Raw genomic sequence first — 13,157 nt, 5'->3', positions numbered from 1 at the left:
TAAAAAATAAGACACATACATGCATTCTATAGGTTCTATACATTCTATACATACATTTCTATTATTTGGCATGTTGTTTGTTTTCCTGAGAGTACTTTGCATTTTTACAGATATTGCACATTGGAGAAAATCTCCTTCTCATGAAAAGAAAAAAATGATATAAATATATATAAATCTTTGGTAATTAACACTCTAGAGACCACGAAAGTGTCGGCATGACGTAAAAACGTAGCAACTTCGCAGTCAACTTCCCTCTAACGTATCGGTTTGAAACTCCATGCCAGTTTTGGTTTGATGATAGGCCAAGTAAAACCTGAGATAAGGTCAAATATATTTAGCATATAAATATAGAACTAAATGTTAGCCTCCTGTTCTAATTTGCAACATATAAAATTCGTCATTGAGCGTGATTGTGTTAGAATGTTTCTTTGGGGTTCAAAATGTTGATTCAGTAAGTCAAAGAGAAAAAAAACATTATTTAATAAGTATTTAAGGAAGGCTGAAGCTGTTAAAATGATTGTGTGAGAATAATTTACAGTTCATATATTCTGCTTCTTATCCAGTTTGTCTGTTTTTAGATGCAGCTTATAAACATTAATCAGGCTGCCACTTGAACCTGTAGTGTTTTTGGCTTCTCGGGCAACAGGAGGTCATAAGAAATGTTTGAATTGTAGCTATTTGACCTTCAGGTACTTGCTGTTGTTGAAATGTGAACCTAATGGGATTAATAAAGGATTCAGAAAAGGTGTAGTAGCTAAATTGAAGCCTTTTCTTTCCTTCTATCCTGCAGGGAATGTACATCAAGTCAACCTACGACGGCCTCCACGTGATAACAGGAACTACTGAGGGGGTAAGAGGCTTTATTATCCCATTTTCAAACTAAACTACAGCCAAGCACTTTGTTTAATCCTTGACATAAACAAACTGCATCCAAAAAACACCAATGAAGTGGATTCCCCACCACGCCCGGAAGGGTTGGAGTGTATAGAAAACCGATTCTTCCTCTGCAAAACTGTCAAACTTTTGGATCCATAACAGCATATCAGGTTCCATAGGGACTGTGCAAGGCTTTCCCTCTGTTATATTACAGCCAGCTCAAGTACAGTGTGTTGAAAAAACTATCCGCACTGGCATGCAGCGATCAATAAGCTCGGATCATTTCATAGTCGTCTGTTTCTCCTCTGCCTCTGTAGTCTCCAGCTGACCGCTGTAAGAAGATCCATGCAGGAGATGAAGTCATCCAAGTCAATCACCAGACTGTGGTGGGTTTGTTATTGTCTGTTTGTGCTGCATATGTTCCTAAAATAACTTCAGTGTTTATTTACATGTTCATTTATAGATGCTGTGCAGCAGAAGGACAAAGTGTTAAATCTTCTAGAACTCAACATGAAGAGTGAATCTAAATATCACTGCTGAATCGGGATAAAGCATGTTAAAGGACCATTCTGTCTTTTTTTTTAACTCAGTATATGAGCATTTACAACTGAAGAGTTTGGCCTATAGTTAAAACAAACTACAGTTTCTAAAGATCATAATATGGTTGTAATAGTTTGCTGCTTTTGTAAAAATAGATATTGCAACTAATCTAAACAATATCATGCAAACATTTACATTTTTTGTGATTTAGAGTTTCAAAGTGCAATTTACCTTAAACACCAGTGTTGTAACTATGAACAGCTGTACACGTGCATTTTTGATGATTACATATTTGATGATCAAAAACCAACAGGTCTACAAGTGCAGCAATACAAGGCATAGCAAGCCAGCTAATAAAACATAGGTCCAACAGCACGAAGACCAGCTTAGTGTCTATCTGCAGCCTTTTTATTTTTATGGTAAGCTCTCTTAAAATCCGATTCGGGATTTACTCTTGTCTGGTGGCCTCTTACTCAGTCACTCTTCTTTTCTCTGCTCGGCCTCTTTGCCTCTCACATGATGTCCTTAGAGGCTCACATCGGCAAAACTCACACCGGGCCTGAAAACATCCTTCCTGTGGTCCAAAAGCGTCTTTCAATTCAATATTTTGTTTTTTCTGGTCCTTTTGCTTGTTTTGGTTCCATCTCACAGCTCTCCTTTTCAACAAAATAATGCTCTAAGAACTCACTGTACACTACCTTCTCAGCAACAAACATCAGACAGACACAGTTAGAGACTAGACAGTGGACATTGTGGAGCATTTAGCAGCTAAAGAACCAGACATTTCCATCAGAAGATGGTTGAGACCAAAAACAGAGCTAAAAGAGAGTGAATAGTGGACTTACATGAGTTTGGTGGGTTTCAAGCTCAACATATCAACTTAAAAACTGTTAGTTGTTATGTGTTGTTGTTTGAATGTATTATGTATCCTCATAAACCCCTTGAGATCTTGTTTTCACTTCACAACCTGTCAATCGAATCAGGAGTTGAAGCCAGCAGCTATTATGTGTCTTGAATTTTTGTGGTAGGGCGACCCGCTTGTTTACATCTTCACTGCAGATTGTGCCCTTATTTCTACAAGGTGCAATTGCACGCAGCATGCATCACAATTAGTGTAATCAGGTCCTCTGCACCTCCTCTTGCATCATGATCAGATCACAGGTCAATCAGGTAAATGCAATTAAAAGAGCGCGTTTGCCTTAATTAGAAAGTATCTCCAACGACTAAATGACTAAAATGTCCTAAAGAAAGAGCCACGAACAACAAAAAATAAACTTCTGGTGACTTTCATAGTAGTTATTTTTATTCTTGTGGACGGGTTTTGTTTATAAATGTCTTACAAACAAAGAGCGTTGGCATGGTTTTGTGAAAACGGTGGCAAAAAAAGAATAGAGATGTATGAAAAGATGCATTTGTTTTCAAATTGAGGGCAGGTTACATCACATGAAAGCTCTATAGATAGACTTACCACCTCCACACCCACTTGCCTCGCACAGAAGGCTCAACAAGCAAGATCCAATCACGACGTGGACAGAATTCAAACTACAGGGCTGAATATAAATATAATGCTGTGATTGTTTGGTTCATTATGCAGATGATAACTGGATGCTTTGACCCTCCGCCATCCACAGGTGGGCTGGCAGTTACGTAACCTGGTCGGCTCGCTGAGGGCCGATAAAGGCGTCGTGTCCCTGACCCTGAAGAAGCGTCCACAGAGCACGCTCAGCTCCGCCCCTGCTCTGCTGAAGAATATGCGCTGGAAACCCCTCGCTCTGCAGGTGGGACAGGCTCTACCTTTTATAGACTTTATTAAAGCACAGCGATGGCCCACATAACTCTCAACAGCATTCCCACTCCCTGTACGACTGCAGCCAAAGCGTGTAATTAGGTCAGAATACTGTGGCTCAGCATGGTTTTGTTTGCCAGCTGAAGCACGCTGGAACGAATGGGAAGGGGAAACTGATGGCACCATCCACCAACATTCCCAGTGCGCCCCCAATTATGAAATGTATCTCCGTGATTAACACTAATTATCCACATAATCAGGAGGACACAGAGGACAACAGTTTTTCTCTGCCCACCATCACATTTAGTGTGACCACTTTAGTCGTGCTATTTTAAAGAATCAGTTTTGACTTATTATATGTTTTTGTCAATGCTTTCTCTTAAGAATTACATTTGGTTTATACTCCCAATTTGATTTTAACACTCTGAACCCAACCAGTCTGCCCCCAGGTTGGAAAGGCATGTGCTTTCATTTTTTTTTTTTAATTACCAAAATACAGCATTTATCATATCCAGAAACTGTAAAAACAGAAATTATCTTTGGATTTTCACATTTCTGACAATCCATGAGCAACTTGAATGTGATGAACGATTACATCAGAAAGAAATACCAAATCTAAGCTTAAAAAAGTAATATTTCATCAAAAACACTTTATTTTAAATGTCTCTATTGAAATGTAACCAAAAATAATCAATTTCCACAAACCAGATCCTCTAAAAAACGTTATATTCTGCATGAATGACTTGACTGACACCAACAGTCACTTGACAAAAACTTCAACAAATCTTTGACTGAACTACAGGTAATTTACACAGAGCAGAGGGGAGAGGACAAGAGAGGTTATATGCAAAGGTTGTAAAAATATATATAGCTTAATATGTATAGAATATGTAGCCCCCAAGTTTTATTTTTTAAATTTTTTTTTACGATATTGGTAACACTTCAAAAAAGGAAGCAATATAGATTTTTTTTCTTTTTTTATATAACAAACTGTCAAAGATAATCAATTTGCATATTTTTTTCTTTTCTTGATTTATTGCATACTACAATATGGTGCTTTTTAAAATATATTTTTGGACATACTACACTATGACCATTTTTAAAAAACTTTTTTCAACACATGCCAACACAATTTTTTTTTTCACATTTTGGACACACTTTAATGGTATACATAGTACTCATAGTCACTTGGAGACATTTTAATGTGTTAACGTTGCATATTTTACCTTTACAACACCCATATTTGCAAAACTACATGAAATAAGATCCAAGTTTTAATGACTTACCCCTTTAAATGAACAGAATCATTACAGATGTCGAAAAACAAACAAACAAAAACGCCTAATTGTCCTAATCATATACATTTTTGCTCTCTGCAGCCGACCAGAAGCCCAGGCAGCAGTTCGGCTACACCCTCAGGCACACCCACCAAGAACTCCGCCATCCAGGACCTCTACATCCCCCCTCCGCCTGCTGAGCCATACACACCCAGGTACAGTGCTTTTTTTCTTCCTCTCAGAAAGTAAAACTGGTGACAGCAGAGAGGAGCTTTGACTTTGATGCACAATTGTTTGCCGGTAAATCCGCCTCTGCTGTTGCCATAGAGATGAGACAGGAACCTTGCCTGGAGATGAGGCATCTCGCAACCACGGTGGCGTCAGCGTTGCTAAGCGATCTGAGTCACCAAACTCCTTCCTGGATCAAGAGTCTCGCCGGCGAGAAGAGGAGGAGCCCGTGTACTGCACCACTCCTACATATGGTACGCTGCTGAGATGAGAAAAAAAAAAGAGAGTTCAATCTCATTCTGCTGCATCGAAACACTTCAGAAAAACAATCATGAGGCTCAGAATCCAGCTGCTGCCCGAGGTTGTTCATAAAAAGTTAGAGAAAGTGTTGCAGCTCAATCAGTGTGGACAAAATACATTGACTGGCCACTTTATTAGCTGCAAGGTGTACCTAATAAAGTGGTGGTGAGATATTCTGCTGTTGTAGCCCATCTTCAAGGTTGGTCGTGTTGTGCGTTCAGAGATGGTCTTCTGCATACTATAATAACAAGTGCATTTTGAAGATTTGTACGAGGAAACACCAAAATTAGGTAAAATAAAAATAAAAATGCGCATAAAAGGTTTTACACTCGCCTGAGGTCTTTAATGCACTAAAGGGGAGACGGAAACGCTTTTTCAGAATAAGTTCTGACGTAGCGAATATTAACTCACATGACTGATCAGCTGTTTCCTCTGACATGAAAGAACAATTATAAGTTGCCCAATTGAATCCATTTCCTGGAAACTTCTCTCCATTTTCTCTATAGAATAGCAACCTATTTTTTGTTGTTGTTTTTTCTCTACTTCTTCTCCTGTTTACTGATGGATTAGCCTACAGCAATACATTACACTGCCATCTTCTGACCAAAGTACGTTTATGCAACTTTGTTTATTTGCTCTAAACCAGTTGATAAATACTTCCCTAATTCCCATTTTCTGTAATGCAACATTTCAAAATTTCATGTCAAAATTCGCATGGAAACACGACTAGTGTTGCCTTTCTATCATCTCAAACCAGTCTGGCCATTCTCCTCTGACCTCTGGCATCAACAAGGCATTTTGGCCCAGAGAACTACTGCTGACTAGATATTTTCTCTTTTCCGTACCATCTCTATAAACCCTAGAGATCGCTTCAAGTAGATCAGCAACCATGCCACGTTCAAAGTCACTTTAATCACCTTTCTTCCCCATTCTGACGCTCGTCTGTCGTTTGAACCACAGCAGCTCGTCTTCACCACGTCTACATGCATAAATGCATCGAGTTGCCGATATGTGATTGGCTGATTAGATGTTAACGTTAACGAGCAGTTGAACCATAAAGCGCCACTGTGTGCGTATGGATAAAAACTTTGCATGAATCGTGCATAAGAGAGCATAAAAACTCTATTAAGTTTTGTCATTGTGTGTACTTGTAGGCAGGCTGAGGCCCATCTCCATGCCTGTGGAGTGTAACTGGGTGGGCGACTATGAAGATCCAGCCAAGCTTAGCAGAGAAAGCCGCAGAGGTGAGTGCCGGCGTGCGGCGTGCATATGTGTGTGTGTGCACCTCCTGAAGAGCTTGTTAGATTCAGTTAAATGTTCCCGTCTCCCTGTATTACGAAGAGATCAGTGTGTGTGTGTGTGTGTGTGTGTGTGTGTGGAGATCAATGTGCCTCTAATTCTCCCTGTGATTAGCATCACAGAGAAACGAAATAAGAGGGGATGAGGAGAGAGGAGAAAAAAGGTAGACAGTTGGTACAAAGGAAAGAGAAAATGAAAGGCAGCCATGAAGGGAGAGAGAATAAAAGAGAGACGGGAGGGAGGAAAGGAGGGATGAGAGGAGGCAGAAACGGCAAAAAAAAAAAACTATTCTCCCTGACCTCCACCTGAATCACTCACGCAGTTGCCATGGAGACGCTGACAGCAGCTCTTCTCGGTGTCTCACTTTCCTCCGGCCGCTGCCTAGCAACCAGGGGAGGACAGGGTGGGAACCGCGAGGAGAAGAGAGAGAGACGCAGAGAAGTAGTTAGAGGTAGAGTTTCCTCCCCCGGTGGGAGCGGTGAAGAGGAAGTTGGTTGGGAGAAAAAAAAAAGATGGAAGACTTTTCTACAGTGGACGATGAAGCAGAACAAATTTAATAAAGTCTCACGGTCGTACAGGTTTAGTCACACATGCACGGACATGTTCTCCCACAGCGGAGTTATTGTCGCTGACACTGTAGCACGCAGAGGGAATATGAAGCCATCACCACACCAAACATCTCTCAAAAAACAGTGTTTTCATTTTGATAAAGTTGGTATAATTCTACATTTTGACACTTGTCGATCCAAGCAACAAGAGCCCTACCGATATGGGATTTTTGAGACTGATGTTGATACCGATTTTAGAGGCAAAAATTAATCAATAACCAACATGGTGGCCGGTATAGTAATTATTTTGAGCTGGGATGAAAATATACCTTTTTATGTGGATTGTGCTCTGATTTTCACCACTCTGAAAATGTACCAAGAGAGCTAATTTATCAGATATAAAACTTAATAAATTAAAAATAATATTTAACCTTTTTATACATTATACAAACAATACAATATAACTGACAAAATAAAGAATAAATAGGAATAAATAAATAGCTAAATAAACATCATTACTGTTCAGTAAAAAAAAAAATATATACATATATATTAAAAAAAATTGAAGCATAAAAATATATATATATATATATATATATATATATATATATATATATAATGTAAAGAAGTCCCAGTTTGTGCCTCTCATATTTTTCACATTCAAAGAATTATCCAGTGACCATAAACGTGATGTTTAAAAGAAGTGGACATTGTGACCTTAACCGTTGGTTCGTGGACAATCGTTTTGAAGCCTCAAATTTGGCCGTCACCACCTTGGTTTTTGGAGCCAGAAGCGACCATATGTCGACGAGAGAGTGCATCCGTACTAAAACTGTGATTGATTAATTAATTAATTGATATTGGCAAGCAAAGAAAAGATAACAAGCCACCTCCGTAAAGTGTCTTTTACTGTAACTACACAGAAGAGGTAATAATAAGATAAGATAAGATATTCCTATATTGATCCCCATGGGGGAAATTCAGGTGTTGCAGCAGCACAAGTACAGAGTGAAAACAGATCAAGGTAATAAAAATAGAAAAATTTAAATGAAATACATAAAGACAAAAAAAGAAAAATAGTATCAAAGAAAAATACAAACAAACGAACAACCAAGAATATATATATATATATATATATATATATATATATATATATTACTGTTAATAATAAACTTCAATTGTATAGTACCTTTCATGCAAAACATGCATTTTTCAATTCCAAGTGTTTTACATTAAAAACAAATAAACAACACATGATAATTTAAAACAAGAGATACAGAATAAAAAGGGAAAAAATACAAGAAAGAAGAGATTTGTTTTAGAATTATTTAAAAGAAATGCTAAATACAAGGAAATTTAAGAACAGAAAAATAGTCATTTTTAAGATAGTATGTGGGGTACCGTGATATGTTTTTATTTAATGTCTTTGGGAAGGCTGATCTGCAGTTTGGGAGCAGAGCTGAAAAGGCTCCAGAGAACGTTCATCTGAAATGTAACAGTCATATGTTTTGATGTAAACAATGGACGGACTGGTTTTACATTTTAGCACTAAATTCTGTGTTAAACCACTCTAATCAGCCTGATGGGGGCACTAAAAGTAAAGGGCACTTTTACTTTAAAATGCCTTTACAGTTTAGGTTTGATCCCATCTGAAGGCTCTACGGATAACTTCACTGTGTTCTGATATTTTAACTGATTATCTTTAAATGATGCTGTGATTAAAGGTCAAAATCTGAAATTTTCTTATCTTAAACACTGCTGGTTTAATTTTAATGACTCTTTGAGTGATGTGACCTTTGGGCACTGTGTTTTATTGATATATTTTTAATGTAGTCTCTAATTAACCCACTGAGACTTCTGATAGGCAGCGCAGATGAAGAACACGAGACAGAAAGATCAATATCACAAGACACTGGAGACTGAAATATAAGAATGAGTCTTATTTGGACACTTTAGGTGCAGTTTAAGGTTTTATCTTAAACCTTTTTTTATCTTGTCCTGATTTCACAGAAGCGACTCTGATGCGTTACGTGGGACTGTCCGGCATGGACGAGAGGTCCGTCGCTGAAGACTACTCCTCCCACACGGCTCGTCCGGGCAAACGGACCAATGACACGGCCAAACGCGCCAAGAGGCGGAGCCACCACAGCCAAAGCCCCTCCCACTACGTCCTGCAGGCAAACCAGAGAGATTCTCCTCCAAGAGACCCAGCCTCCATTTATCACGTGAGTCACTTATTGTGTCTTTTCCATTACATGTGTTTTATTTACAGCCGGAACTGTTTGAACCCAAAAACTGAAACTGACTATGTAAAGATTTAAATTCTTACATCTTTTTTTTTTGGCATTTTACTGCTTTATTAGATTGTGACAGATAGAAAGGGGGAGACAGAGGGGAAGACATGCAGCAAAGGGACCTCAGGCCGGATTCGAACCCGGGTCCGCTGCAGCAAGGACACGGCCTTAATGGTACGCGCTCTACCATGTGAGCCACCGAGACGCCCCTAAATTCTTACGTCTTTAACAAAAGTTTCGACTGCTGTTTAGTTTCACACTTTTCTATATTAGCTTCAAGACTTAAAGCAGGTGGATCATACATTCTGTTTTGTGTGTGTATCTGTCTGCACGCAGCTAATTTCACATACTACTGGACTCTTTAGCCTCATATTTTTTATGTGCATTCATGAACATACGCTCAAGAACCTCTCGTTGTAGGGATCTTTAACAACAAAATCTATTTTATTGATGAAACAACAGCAAAAAGCATTTTCTGTGTTTTGGTTTCACGAGTGACTGTGTTAACTTGTGACTTTCAGCCGAATGTTTCTGTGGAGTCATAGTAACTTGTGTAATTTGTTGGCTAATAAACACAAATGAGTTTGCATTTAAACATGATTAAAGTAAAGTTAAAGGCTTTTACAAGGACATCTACATGTTCTGTTCATCTTTGCAACAGCTGCCGTCAATGCAAGCAACAACGACGACACATTTAACTGAAAGTCACAAGTTAACAGGGTCACTCGAATCTGAAACACCATCAATCAGCGAGGATAAAAACAAGCCTTACCTCGTCTGTTCTACCCTAGAAAGGCAAAAATTACTACAAAATAATCGCAAGAAAAAGTGGCGTCAAAGTTTGTTTGCTGTCCCAACAAATAAATAGTTGGCATATCGTTGTTAAATTACAGTTAACTGGCTTACCATAGTATAATTTTTATCCAAATGAATCCTAACCTCCGTACTTTCAGGCCCCAAAACAGTGCACAACTCATGTTGTTACTGATTTCCTAGTTACTGCACGTTGCCTTTGTAGGGCAATGTTGCAGGCCATATTTTTGCCTTTGTCACGTCTAAAAAATTGGACATCCAGAGAAATGTTTGGTCTTGTTCTGAACTGGTGAATCTGCAGATTAATTCCGTACCTGATATGTTATAATGCACTAACGTTTGGCACGATACAAGATCAATAAATCCTTGTTTTTGTTATTCCTGCCGTCATCTTGGGGGAAAATCAAGTGAGATTCATTTCGCCTTTGTTTGGGAGGAGAGATTTTATTTTGTGAGGTGTGTTACAATAAATTGGATAAATTACGGTGTTTAAATTTAGAAGTTGGGACTTATTGTCCTGTTTATTGTTTCCTCATTAAGTTTAAACAGTGAGGCAAACCCAGGACGCTCAATTATAAGAGACGGTACCACACTCCCTGCTCCCACCCCCATGCCTTCCACTGAGTGCATTTTTCAAGTTTTAACACTGTTTTCAAACAGATTAAGCACGAAAAGTTAATGAATTAGTGAGGTTTAGAAATACAGGTAGGCACATTTTGCCCCTGGAGAGAGCTAAACTAGCAGTTTCCCTCCTAACACAATGCTTAGCTAACCAGCTGCAGCTTCACAATCACCATATAGAAGTAAAGGTGGCATCGATCTTTCCTTCAGCGAGAAAGCATGTTTCACTTTAAAGAAAGTTTGAGGAAAAGACATCAACGTAATGAGCACATTTTGTAACTGACTGAGGTGATCTCTGGGAAATGCAGAGCGCAACAACATCTCTTAGCATCAAACGTATCACCCAAAAATTGCAACGGAAAGTGCACCACCAGCACTTGAAGGGTGAAAAAAACAGCTCATTCTCTCTTAAATTGCAGGTAGCAGCTCCAAGATTGCATTATGTGGTTGCATAATGTGGATCAAACGAGGTTATGAAACTCCCCTGACTTCCCCTCAGTCGCCTCCTCAAAGTAGAAAACTAGTTAAATGAGGTAACACTCGGCTTCCTCTCCGATTTGTTTTGATGCAGAGAAAAAAACCCATTTGAGCTTTTACCCCAGATGAAAAAGTGCTGAAGTGAAGAGCGGCCTGAGCGAATGCTGACTCGTTATTACCCCCCTGTCACTTTCATGACATCTGTCCGCCCTGGCTGTCCGTCTGAGCCGGGCACTCTCAGGTCCAGACAGTCCGTTTGGCCGGCGGTGACCTTATACATCTTGACAGCATCTCGTTGGAAATTAAATGTGTTTCCATGTGTGTGTGTGTTTACAGTGTGCATGGGTGCTGCGATGGCAGATGGCGTGTCAGTGGGTGTGGGCGGGCCCATGTCATCTGTCTTGCTGAGCGTGGGGCCGCGAGTGGCCGAGCTCCAGGCTCTGACACGTGTAATATCGTGACATCAGAGCTGATCCGGTGCTCCCACCTGACCCGTCCGGAGAGGTCACATCTCAAAATGAGCTATTAAAAAGTCAGGGTTGAAGTTGAAGGGACAGGTGCCTCGAAAACTCCCTCTTCTTGGAGTCAAAACTCTCGTTAAATCTCAACACGCGGACATGAAACACATATTTTTATATTCAGTGTGACTTACTCTTTGCGAGCATATCATTAACTCCAATGTCCTTCATGAATAAAAGCCCATAAATCATAGAACAAAAATCCTATTACGAGGAAAACAAATCCAGAGTGCAGTGTTTTAACATTTGTCAGTGTGCCTGCATGCAGATTAATGCTGCTTAACTGGGGGCAGGCAACAGCCCTACACATGCAAAGTGGATGAGAGATGACGCATTTAGATTTAGGGAAAGTAAGATTGTTATTAAAGACATTAAATTCTACACAACATGGTCGGAACAGAAGTTGAAAAATTAGCAGGATTAAGTCACACTTTAATCACATAATAGTTATAGAAACATAATTCATTCAGACAAAGGGTTTAAGATCAGTGTTGACACCTTTTTTTGCAATAAAAGTAGCTGCCACAAGCTCAAAAAGTCACCAGATGACTGCATACACTCATCTGCATATTGGTGACATCATCATGCATCATTGTGCAGGAGCGATTGTGTGACTGTGTGTCTACAGGGTGCAAGAGGAGAGGGAGAGAGCTGTGGGTTGTGATCACTCTGAGCAGCATGCACAGGGATTAATTAGAATATGTTTCCCACTTTTTCCCTGATGATCTGAAGTCACTAAATTTGTCACTTTGTTTTCAATTTTTAGAAATGAGGTTGCTAAGAGGGTAAAAAACTTGTGAAGGCACCAAGTTGGCAATTCGCCCCTTTAATTAAATATTTGTCATTTCTTCTTTTTATTTATTAATTCATTTATTTTCAGTATGATTCATTAAGTTTTTTTAATTAATGATGGTAAGACTGATGGTTAGAGCAGGAAAGATTATTCGATTAATCAGTTAGTTAGTTAGTTAGTAAAATACTTGCAACTATTTTAACAAATTATTTAAAAGTTTGAGTGATCTTTTTAAGAACATAAAAGTACAAATTATTTGATTGCAGCTTCTTAAATGTTATTTATTTCTGGTTTCTTTACTTTTCTATGAAATTAAGCGAGATGTGCCCTAGACACACACACACACACACACACAGACACACACACGCTTCTTGCTATATAGATAGATAAGACACATATTGTTGATTACAAATGTATTATTCTAATTGTTATACTTTCATGTAGATACCTGTGTTTTTCAAGTTTTAATTGTTAATAGCACAATAAAAACAAAAAACAAAAAAGCTGCTCCTTATGCAGAACTTGCCTGAGAATTATCACGTTTTAAAGTTTTCTTCAGTATCACAGTAATAAAGTGAGAGTTGTCTCTACATGCATGGGCACAGTGCAAACAGGAGCTGCTAATGGCTCATTCGGCATACTTTAAATTAATTATGTATGACACTAATGGTTACCAAAATGTGAACAAACACAGGCTAAAAAAACACATGGCGGCCCCTCAGCTACGGTGCCTCCAGACCTTGAAACCGTCTCTTTTTGATGTTTGCCCTTCATGTTTTTGCTTACT

At 38.9% G+C, this 13,157-nt stretch overlaps 1 protein-coding gene across 5 annotated transcripts in view; it reads left to right on the top strand.

The window, feature by feature from the left end:
* cnksr2a (connector enhancer of kinase suppressor of Ras 2a) overlaps positions 1–13,157 on the top strand; it is a 103,226-nt gene that overhangs the window by 38,623 nt on the left and 51,446 nt on the right. For 3 of the 5 annotated variants that reach the window (XM_059326552.1, XM_059326549.1, XM_059326548.1), the window contains exons 7-14: positions 791–850; positions 1,194–1,262; positions 3,048–3,194; positions 4,582–4,694; positions 4,807–4,961; positions 6,162–6,251; positions 8,865–9,079; positions 9,218–9,322. In XM_059326552.1, the coding sequence (XP_059182535.1) occupies positions 791–850; positions 1,194–1,262; positions 3,048–3,194; positions 4,582–4,694; positions 4,807–4,961; positions 6,162–6,251; positions 8,865–9,079; positions 9,218–9,322 (954 nt within the window). The remainder of the gene's footprint in view (positions 1–790; positions 851–1,193; positions 1,263–3,047; positions 3,195–4,581; positions 4,695–4,806; positions 4,962–6,161; positions 6,252–8,864; positions 9,080–9,217; positions 9,323–13,157) is intronic. The other 2 variants (XM_059326551.1, XM_059326550.1) reach the window with 1 other exon arrangement.

The sequence above is a fragment of the Centropristis striata genome, chromosome 23 (assembly GCF_030273125.1).
Source record: "Centropristis striata isolate RG_2023a ecotype Rhode Island chromosome 23, C.striata_1.0, whole genome shotgun sequence".
Taxonomy (NCBI): Eukaryota; Metazoa; Chordata; class Actinopteri; order Perciformes; family Serranidae; genus Centropristis; species Centropristis striata.
Note: the sequence above shows the minus strand (reverse complement) of the source record. Positions and strands in the feature narration are given on the sequence as shown.